Source organism: Protobothrops mucrosquamatus, unplaced genomic scaffold, assembly GCF_001527695.2.
Source record: "Protobothrops mucrosquamatus isolate PMUCROS unplaced genomic scaffold, P.Mucros_1.0 scaffold1446, whole genome shotgun sequence".
In the NCBI taxonomy this organism is placed as follows: Eukaryota; Metazoa; Chordata; class Lepidosauria; order Squamata; family Viperidae; genus Protobothrops; species Protobothrops mucrosquamatus.
Genome location: NW_015387626.1, coordinates 127,427 through 137,541, shown reverse-complemented (window position 1 = coordinate 137,541; position 10,115 = coordinate 127,427). Strand labels below are relative to the sequence as shown.

At 50.3% G+C, this 10,115-nt stretch overlaps 1 protein-coding gene across 1 annotated transcript; it reads left to right on the top strand.

Annotated features, from left to right (window-relative positions):
• Positions 1 to 351: 351 nt before the first annotated feature.
• On the top strand, positions 352 to 9,460 carry LOC107292902 (hepatocyte nuclear factor 6-like). Its single transcript, XM_015822027.1, has 2 exons — positions 352 to 1,309; positions 9,162 to 9,460. Exons 1-2 carry the CDS (start codon positions 352 to 354, stop codon positions 9,458 to 9,460), a joined length of 1,257 nt encoding a protein of 418 aa, XP_015677513.1.
• Positions 9,461 to 10,115: the final 655 nt, after the last annotated feature.

Sequence of the window (10,115 nt, the reverse complement as noted above, 5' to 3'; positions counted from 1 at the left end):
CATGGAAGTTTGGTCTCTGCACGTTTAATTTGGCCGGATGAAATTTCAATGCATGAAAAGACAACGAGGAGGAGGAGGAAGGAGGAAGGAGGAGGAGGAGGAGGAGGAGGAAGGAGGAGGAAGAAGAAGGAGGAAGGAGGAGGAGGAAAGGAGGAAAGAAGGAGGTGTCTTTTGCTCTTTCTTATCTCTCCCCCTTTGTCCCCAAAGTCTCCCCAAGGAACTCAAAGCGGATTAGCTTCCCAACCAGAGCCGACATCTCCCTCTCGGCCTCTTCCTCCACCCACCCAACATCTAACCCCGATTCAGGCTGGACTGCCCCACCGAGAAGATGACAGCCTAGGAGGTGGAACCATGAACGTCCAGCTGAGCTTGGAGAATGGTGGGGAGATGGCCGTTCCAGAGCAGGACTTCATGCCAGGCGACGCGCGTCCTCTGCACTCAGCACTGCAGAGGTCCTCGCTGGTGGCCTCCGTGCTGGAAGGCGGCGAATGCCACCGGGCAGAGCACACCTTAGCCACCACCCTCCACCCCGGACTTGGCTTCGGCGGGGACTCGCCCACCTCCGGCGCGGGGAACAGCTACACCACCTTGACTCCCCTGCAGCCCCTTCACGAGAAGTTCCACCACCAGAACCACCACCACCACCACCACCACCAATGTCTGCCGATGGGCAACGTCATCGGGAGCTTCACCCTCATGAGGGAAGACCGAGGGCTGGGCGCCGGCGGGCATTTCTACAGCCCCTACCACCACAAAGACCTGGGCATGGGCCAGAGCCTGTCTTCGCTGCCCAGTCCGCAACTGGTCCCCATGCACAATTACGCGGGACACTCGGTCGCTCCCCTGGCCAACGAGAAGATGGTGCTCGGCAACGGCTTTGAAGGCCACTCCGCCGCCATGTTTGGCCGCATGGACCAGCACTTCCAAAGAGAGATGTCTCCCACCCAAAACTCCACCATGGCCTCTCCCAACCCCATGGGTCAAACCGGCTACGGCCACCCCCGGCCAGAGATGAACGCTCGGCCCAACCCGCCCATCGCCACCCAGACCACGGTCCTCTCCAGCCAGCTGGAGGAGATCAACACCAAGGAGGTGGCCCAGCGCATCATCGCCGAGCTCAAGCGCTACAGCATCCCGCAGGCCATCTTCGCGGAGAGGGTCCTCTGCCGGTCCCAGGGGACCCTCTCCGATCTCTTGAGGAACCCCAAGCCCTGGAGCAAGCTCAAATCCGGGAGGGAGACCTTCAAGCGGATGTGGCGGTGGCTTCAAGAGCCCGAATTCCAGAGGATGGCAGCTTTAAGGTTAGAAGGTAAGATACTATTTCCGTAGCCGAGATCCGGGGAGGGAGGGGGAGGCAGGGAACGTCAGGCGCCAAGGAGGGCATCTGAGGACCTTCGGGATCTGAGGCCTGGGACCCGGACCCGCTTCCCTAGGAGTAAGGCCCACTGCAGGCACCAAGGCTCCCTTCCAATAGACCAGGGGTAGGCAACCCTGGCTCTTTTAGGACTCGTGGACTTCAACTCCCAGAATTCCTGAGCCAGCCACGCTGAGGGGAAAGGGAGAGGTTTCCAAGCTGACCCATGCTGGCTCAGGAATTCTGGGAGTTGAAGTCCACGTGTCATAAAAGAGCCAGGGTTGCCTACCCCTGGAGTAGACCAACGGCGCCACTCGAACGACAGCCAATAGGCAATACTCTGCTCTCCAATACAGGCACTCCTCGAGTTACAACCAGAACAGAGCCTGTTGCTAAGCAAGACATCCATTAAGCGAGCTTGGCCCCGTTTTACGACCTTTCTTCCCACCGTTAAGTGATTTACTGCAGTTGTTAAGTTAGTAACCTGGTCGCTAAGCAGATCTGTGGCTTCCCTGTCGACTTGGCTGTCACAAAAGGGGAATCACGTGACACACACACCCAGGACGCTGCAACCGTCGTAAATACGAGTCAGTTGCCGAGCATCTGAATTTCGATCCCGTGACCACGGTGGACGCTTCAACGGTCGTTAAGTGTGAACAAAGCCACTTTTTTCAGCGCCGCTTTAACTTCGAACGGCCACGAAATGGACCGCTGTATGTTGAGGACTAGGTGTGCTTCTAACCGAGGGCGATGCAAAGGATTGGGGGCCCAGGAGACGATTTCTTAACCCACCCCCAGTTGAATTTCTCAGGGGTTTACACACAAGCCCTCCAGCCTCCGATCAATACTCAACGTTAGTCGGCCAGCATTAGTGCAACCGGGCTAAAATCTAGGCCAATGTCCCCTCCAAGGCCTAACCCAGTTTTGTCCTTTCCACAACCTTGCGGGTCAGGGACAAGCTCCCCGCAGAAGTCAATAATGGGGTGGGCATATCTCTAACCTGCCCTCCCCTCCATGAATCCCTTCTGCACACACACACGGCCGGCTCACACCAGCCTCCCGCAAGCCCCCCGCTGTCCAGCCACTTTCAGCCAAGGTCAGGGAAAACATGTCCTGCACAACCAGAAACACGACGACACCTTGGACCGTCCAGGTGGACCCCATCCCAGGTCAAAAGGTCTCCTTGTGTAGCACCAAGGAGGGTCCCTCATGGGGTAAAGGGACTTCTCCAATTATGCTTTTCAGCTTGGAGGGGTAGGTGCTCTTAGCCTGCCTTTCCACGCTTCAGCATTCACAAGTGCAGTGTCTTCATGTTCAGGTCAACCTCTGCATGCCCAAGGAAGAGTCTGGTCTGTTGGCCATCAAGCTCACAGTCAACTTCACGCGATTCCCAGGCAATTCCCAATGCCTTTTTTTTTTTTTGCAAGCTGGCCCCCAAAATAATAATAATAATTGTGGTCCCCTCACCCTGCCACAATTCCAGCATCTCTGTTGGTCCTATGTGAAAAAGTTTTCTCCCTTCTTCATTAACAAACAGGGGTAAACAAGAGCGAGAGGGGAAGATTTGTTTGTTTTACCTTTGAAAATTGAATTAAAAACAAAAAAAGTCTAAAGGGAAGGAGGCTTCAAGATAATTTCTTGAAACGGTTAAATCTGGTGGAATCCTTTCCTTGGGTGCATTTTGCTCCCGTTATACGGATCTCGATTGATCGGGGTTTTTTGAAATAGAGCAATATCTCCTAATGCAGTCTGCAAAAAACATTTTTCTGGGAGTTATTTATAGACGTGTCTGTTCGGGTTTTTCCTTGTCTTGTTCCACCATCTATTTTCCTGACCAAAATATCCTCCGTTAAACTTATCCTTTTCCACCCCATCCGAATGTTTCTTTGGTTTTTCTTTTGCTGATTTTTTTTTTACACTGTGTGTGTTGCAAAGATATTTGTTTCCATATAGCAATATTTAAGATTTTTTTTTCCTTTTATGTTCCTAATGATGGACAAGCCGTTGGGTTTAAGCTTCTCCCAGGGTTTCTAAGGGATGATATTTAACTGTTGATATAAGAAGGGAAAACTTAAGGCTGTGAAATATTATTTGGATGTTTGTGGGCAAAAATTAGGCTACCGTTTGGGTCAGGTACCTTAACTTTCCAAAAGAGGCAAAGAGATGTTGACTTGATTGAGGAAGGACCAACTCTTCTCTGATGGATTACAAAAACTCTGATTCGTTCCTGCAAAAAGGGAAATTGAAATTTAAAAAAACCCTCTTTTTTTGAAGAAGAAAAAAAAAGGAATATTGTTTTACGGCCAGCAGAAGGAGCCAAGGTAGTTAGTGTTAGCTTTACAGCCAACAGCACATTTGAACTGAATTCCCAGAATTCCATGCTGAATAGAGAATCCTGGGAATTGAAGTCCAAGCATGCTGGCTGGGGAACTCTGGGAATTGGAAGTCCATCCCTCTTAAAAGTGGCCAAGGTAGAGAAAGCTGATCTGAAAAATAACAGAATAACAGAGTTGGAAGGGACCTCGGAGGTCTTCTAGTCCAACCCCGTTTGTCCTCTTCTCCCTGTTCGTATCCCTGAGATTAGGCCAGGCCAAGTGGTCTCTCCAGAGATCACGTCGCATGGACTGGAATCACCACCTTGCAAAAAGCTAGACAGAGGGATCCGTCAGGTGGTTCCACTAGATCACAATCCCACCCACTTTCATGCAGCAGGGAGTTCCAAGGTTCCCCTGGGAAGAGATTTCCTTCCGATGAAAAAGCAATGGAATCACACCACTGAAATTCAAGAGGTGCGGTTGTGTGACCCGGCAGCAATCGATCTGGGGGGGGTGGGGGGATCTCCTAGCAGGCTGACTTGGGGGGAGACCCACTGGATTCAATGAGCTGGCTTCTGATGAGGAAAGTTTTAATCTTAAGTCGCTCTGGCTTTTCCCGAAAAAGAAAGGGCCTGAGATGCTTTTGAGAATATTTCTGCGTTTTCTGAAGAAGGCGTGCCTCTTTTTTTCCCTCTCCAAAAAAATTCACTTCTGTAGCATCTATTTCCAAATTTGCATTAAGGTAATGACATCCCTTGGCTAACGGGGAGCAAACCGAGGCAACCTTTTCTGTTTTTAAGCAAAAGGAATTGCTTGAAAAAGTGCCCAGATCTCTCTCTGCAAAACTTCTGTCGGGGTTTTAAAACGCCAGGAATTGTAGATATATTTGAGCCTCTCTTCCCCCCAACAAGTCGCATTTGCTTTTTATGTAAAATGTCCATTTCCCCCTTTTGAGTCTCCCTTTTGCCTCCTCCAACGCTGGGAACAATTCATTTCCAGCTTTGAAACGATCCCTGAAGGATCCACCATCTGGTGCAGGTCAAATGGAAGCCCGGAAGACGAGGCTTTTAACTTGGGATAAAGCTCAAACCACGATCCAGAGGGCTGTGCAGTTACGTTCAATTGTTTTCCTTCCGAGAGAAGCATCCTCACGTTTGGCTAGGGTTATTTGGGGGGGGGGGTTCAGCGTCCCCGATATGAAAGAGGGCTTGATTTACTCTACAAACGGACAGCGTAAACTAACAAGCATGGCTGATTTTCTGTTCCAAAAACCCTGAATCTGGAAGGGGAAAAAACAAACAAAAACCCAGACTTGTTATGCATCCACAAAAATATTGCAATAAAACCTGAGTATTTTTTGCTCAGGGACCACTTCCAAACCAGTCCACTGGACTGAACGTAAAATGTAAATTGAATGGGCCTCTCCCCTAAAATCTCCAGATTTTGCTTCCATTTTTAATTATTGCTAACCCCTACACCCCAAAGACAGCTTCTGGGGTGAAAAGCAGAGCCTGGGAAGGTCACCTTGCACGGATTAAAATGGCTCAAATCGTCTCCTGAAATTTAAACCTCGCGAATGCTACGAATAGAATACTTTACTTTGCCATGATTAAAACAAGGCTTGCATTTGGGCTAATGAGTTGGGGAACGGTTGGAGTTTAATTTAGGCGGTCCCAATCCTACGAAGGAGTGTTTTAGAATTTCCAGGGATAAAAAGGTGGGGTCGTAACCGAAGGGCAGGAAGGCTCAGAGGAGGCTAAGAGCGGCATTAATGAAATTAATTGGGGGTGGGTGGGTGGGAGGGAAACACTCTGCTTCAGACCCCCCCCCCCTCATCCAGGCCCAAGGGCGACCTTCTCAACCCAGGCTGCAAATGTGCAAACAGCCCAGGGTCAGCCAGGTTAGCAGAAGCCAACTTGGAATCGGAGGATGGAAATTGCCCTGCTCAAGATAACCATCTCTTCCCTTTCCAGGGATTTCTTTTGTTCCCCTCTCCCTGGCAACGTGCCGGGGGGGGGGGGGGGGAGAAAGTGGAAGGAAGGGAAGAAACCCCCCCCCCTTTCTTCTACTCGTCCCTCAACCTATAGAGGATCTTCTCACGAAAAGATCTTCATTGATTTTTCTCAGGCACAACCAGCCACCAGCTACCGAACGGACAATTCCCCCGAATCCCTTCTGCTCTTCGGCTTTCCATTTCAAACAGAACATTGGGGGTGGGCTTTTAGGAGGGGGGGAAGAGATGAGGTTTCAGTTGGCCCCCAAAGTGCCCCTTCCAGGTTTTAACCCTGCTTGCCCAATTGTTCCCCCCCCCCACAAACAAAGGGGAGAAAAAGCAACCGATCATCTTAAATTCCCAAACTGCACTTTGCTCATTAAAAAAAATCATCTTTTTAAAAAACCCCAAACAAGTCGCTTTTCTATTTCACCACCTGTGTTGCCACCAGGACGTGGACATAATTCTGCCTAATATATATATTTAAATAGAACAACTGAGCTGGGGATGAGTGAAGAGCCTTGATTTGCAGGTGATATTTTTTTTTTGTCGTTCTTTAACTCAGAATCCAGCCCTATTTCTATTCCACAAATAAGGGCAAAGCATCTACTGAATTAGAGCAGCCAAACCTGGTCCAGACACAGTTTAAAACTGAGCCAGGAGCCCGAGGGATGAATCTAAACTGATAATAAATGGAAGATAGCTTGATTTTTAGTGCTGGTGGCTCAATGCATCTTCAGGAGTTTAAAGATGCAAGGCCAGAGACTGGTCCAAGCAATCGCTAAATGAAAGTAGAAGAATTTCCTAGCAGCGCCTTTTGGCTTATGGCTGCTAAAAAAAAAAAAAATCCTAATACATAATTTACCAGATTTTAGGTAAGCTCTGAAGTCCAGGAAAAAGCTGATGATGCAGGACTTCCTGTTCTGAATTAAGCAGCCGTGGATCCCTAGCTAAGATTTCTATCTTTTCTGCAATCATCTATTCGGTCGGTGCCCACACAGAGAGAAAGAGACACACTCAATCGGATGTTTCCAGAATAGGAAAGACACCAATAACACATTAAAAGAGAGCCAGCCCAGGGATATTGGGGGGGGGGGGGAATTGCACCCCAATTTCTGCAGCTGAAGGGAGTCTCCCCCTTCCTGATTCTGCTCTCCCCTCTCTTCTCCTGAGCACCAGCCCACCATCAATCCCGTCTTGCAAGGGTTAACGCGAAACTGGCTGTTCTTTGCAGCCATATAGTTGGGATCTGATCAATATTTTCTATCAGCGTGCAGCCAGAGCAGCGTAGCAAAGGCAGGGGGAGTGTGTGTGTGTGTGTGTGTGTGTGTGTGCGCGCGGGGGGGGGGTCTGCTTGGGAAGAGCTGAAGAGCAAAATAAGCTTGTCACGTTTCACGGCCACAAGACAGGAGCAGAGATCCCATTGCAGTGTGTTTGTGGCTCTTACTTGTAAAAAAAAATCTGTATTTTCCTGTCCCTTTCTGCTGTGGATGATGGGCACCCGCTTCCTTCTAATCTAGGCTATCCTCGGACAGGTTTCCTCTGCCCGCAATTAAGGCAATTAAAACAGCCATTAAGCAGATGTCTTTTTGGAATGATTATAGGAGCATATAATAGTAGGGGCACCTGTGTTATAGAAATATGTAGTCAATGTTGCAAGGTTTGGGGAAATTCAAGAAATTATACATTTTAAAACCCGTTGATTCATAAGAATAGAATAAGTGTTCTAGAGTCCCAAAGGTGCTTTTTTTCAAGAGGCAATTGGACTTTCTTGTTTTTTCTTGGAAGGCGTTTCGCTTTCCCATCTAGGAAGCTTCTTCGGGTTCTGGCTAAATGGCGGAGGGAGGGAGGATATGTATTCCTTGCAGACATCTGGTCACTGGCACTCTCTCTGAGAGTCGTTGAGGCCACTTGGAGGTCACCTAAATCCAGACTACAGGATTCAGGTGACCCTGAGGGCACAGAAAAACCTCCAAGTGGCCTCGGGGAGAGTGTCGACAACCAGATGACTGCAAGGAACATCAATCCATCCTCCGCCATTCAGCCAGAACCTGAGGAAGCTTCTGAGTTACGAGAAGCGAGACCTCTTCAAAGAAAAACAAGAAAGTCCAGTTGCCTGGTGAAAGAGCACCTTTGGGACAACCTGGATGACTGGGAATCTCCATCTCTAGGCCATTTATCCAATTAAGCGCAGTATTTGTTAGTTGGAGAAAATCTGCTTCTCCCCCTGAAAAAGCTCTCAAAAGGTAGCCAGTCCGCTAATCAAATGTTCCGTCAGGAGAGCTGCTGTTCTGATGTCTTTTACCAACCCGTCAAGCAGGCTTCTAAAAGGCACCCCCGTTGCACGCTGACCAAACCGGGGTCAATAAGGTTAAAAACGGCACCCAGGATAAGGTAGCGGGACCAGCTTTAGGGCTGGCCGGCATGTCAGAAGGGTCTGTTCCTCAATCATCTCGTGCAAGCGTCCGAATTTGGCTGTAGGGAGAGAGTTGTGGATGGGTTAAAAAAGTGTATTTCTCCCTAAGCCAAATTTGGGGCTCCCCTGTGAAGGACGGGGCCGCCCTGCCCGGTACGCCAGCCGGGCTGCCTCCAGATGCCCTCAAGGGTCTCTTGCTGGGGAAAACAACTGGAAGGAGCCGGAGGAAGGGCTGGGGAAGCAAGAAAGGAGGCAGAAGATTTCAGTCACCAGAGCTATTGATTTAGCATTAAATTTCCAGCTCCCCTCTTTCTCCTCCCTCCCTCCCTCCCTCCCTGCCATTAAATGAAGGCATAAAAGCACAGAGAGGTGCAGTTGTGTGCTTTAAGGTCATCCTCCGGCTAAAGAGCAAACTTTTATTTTTGATTCCAAGGGAGGGAAGCAAAACAGCAACAAAACACATACACACACAACACAGACCTTGCAACCAGAGTCTGCCCTAAGCTGCGGTTGATTCAAGGGTTGTTCTCGCCACTTCCCAGCCCATAAAATTATAAATTATACGGTTTTTTCCCAGCTTAAATCCGAGAGTTTGGGGGACAGAATGACCTTCTCTCTTTTCCCTGACTCTCCATCTCCCCAAAGAGCATCGGACCCCAAACTCAGCTGCTCCACATTCTGCTGCAAAAATTAACCGGAGCCCAGTCACGTTAATCCCCCCACCCCCGACAATGCAGAAATATTCTCTCTGGCTGCACCAGGTTATAATTTCACGCCTGTAATTTTAACCCAGGTAGCAACCCTGCCCTCGATCTTGAATCAGTTTAGCTAGAAAGGAGACAGGGTGAAGGCTGGGAGGGAAGATGATCTCTGGGTGCCTCTTTGGCTCCATGGAACCTCCACGGAGAGGGGCAGTCTATCAGAATGCCGGTGGTGACAGAGCGAAGGATAATAATAGCAACAGAGTGTGGAGCAGAGCTGATCCGCTGCCAAGGTGAACAGCAATTGGTATTTATTTATTTTTTGGTTTTATACGGTGTGTAACTAACCTGCCCATCTCCCCCTCTCTCCCCCCCCCCCCAGCCTGCAAAAGAAAAGAGCAAGACCAAAGCAAAGTTGACCGCAACCACGTCCCCAAGCGCCACCGGCTGGTCTTCACGGACATCCAGCGCCGGACCCTCCACGCCATTTTCCACGAGAACCAAAGGCCTTCCAAGGACCTTCAGATCACCATCGCCCAACAGCTGGGCCTGGAGCTGTCCACCGTTAGCAACTTCTTCATGAACGCCCGGCGGAGGAGCCTGGACAAATGGATGGAGGAAGGGAGGTCCCCCTCCGCCGGCTCGACCCCGTCCTCGGCGGTCACTTGCACCAAAGCGTGACCGCCGAGGCGCCGGACGGTCCCCTTTCTTGCACCAAAGATGGAAGACGAGCACTTCAGCCGGGCAGGCGCCAAAATGGCCAGAGGAGAAGAAGGGACGCCTAGTGTCTGAATCCTGCTCTGGGGGAGTCACCACCCTCCTGTAATTTTCGCCCGGGGGGAGGGGGAGGGGGTCTAGGTGAGGGTGAGCCCCCTTCTTCGACCCTGAAGGACCTTGAGAAGGACGGTCAAGGCTGCCTCCAAGAAGCGGTGGTTCCTTTGTTTCATCCTACAAACTCTGCTGTGTGGGTCCCCAATGAGGAGGCAACGCCATCTAGTGGTCCAAAGGGGGGGGGGAAAGTGGGGAGGGGGGCGAAGGACCAGAACGGGGTTACCTTCCACCGAGGAGGAAGGGGAAGACCCCCTACCCTTGGGAGCAGATATCCCAAAGCAAGTCATTTCCTTCTAAAAACCCTTGGCGCTAAATATCCCCCTTCCCCAACGCAGGTGGGCTCGGCCCAGTCTCCCCACCCCGACAATTCGATGCATGAAGCCTAATGACAGAGACCCCCCCCCCTCACTCTCTCAAGGTTCCAAGCCAGTTTCTGAGTTGGACAAAGCAGAGCCAGTTTTAAACCACAATTCCTCCTCCTCCTCCTCCTCCTCCATCATCATCT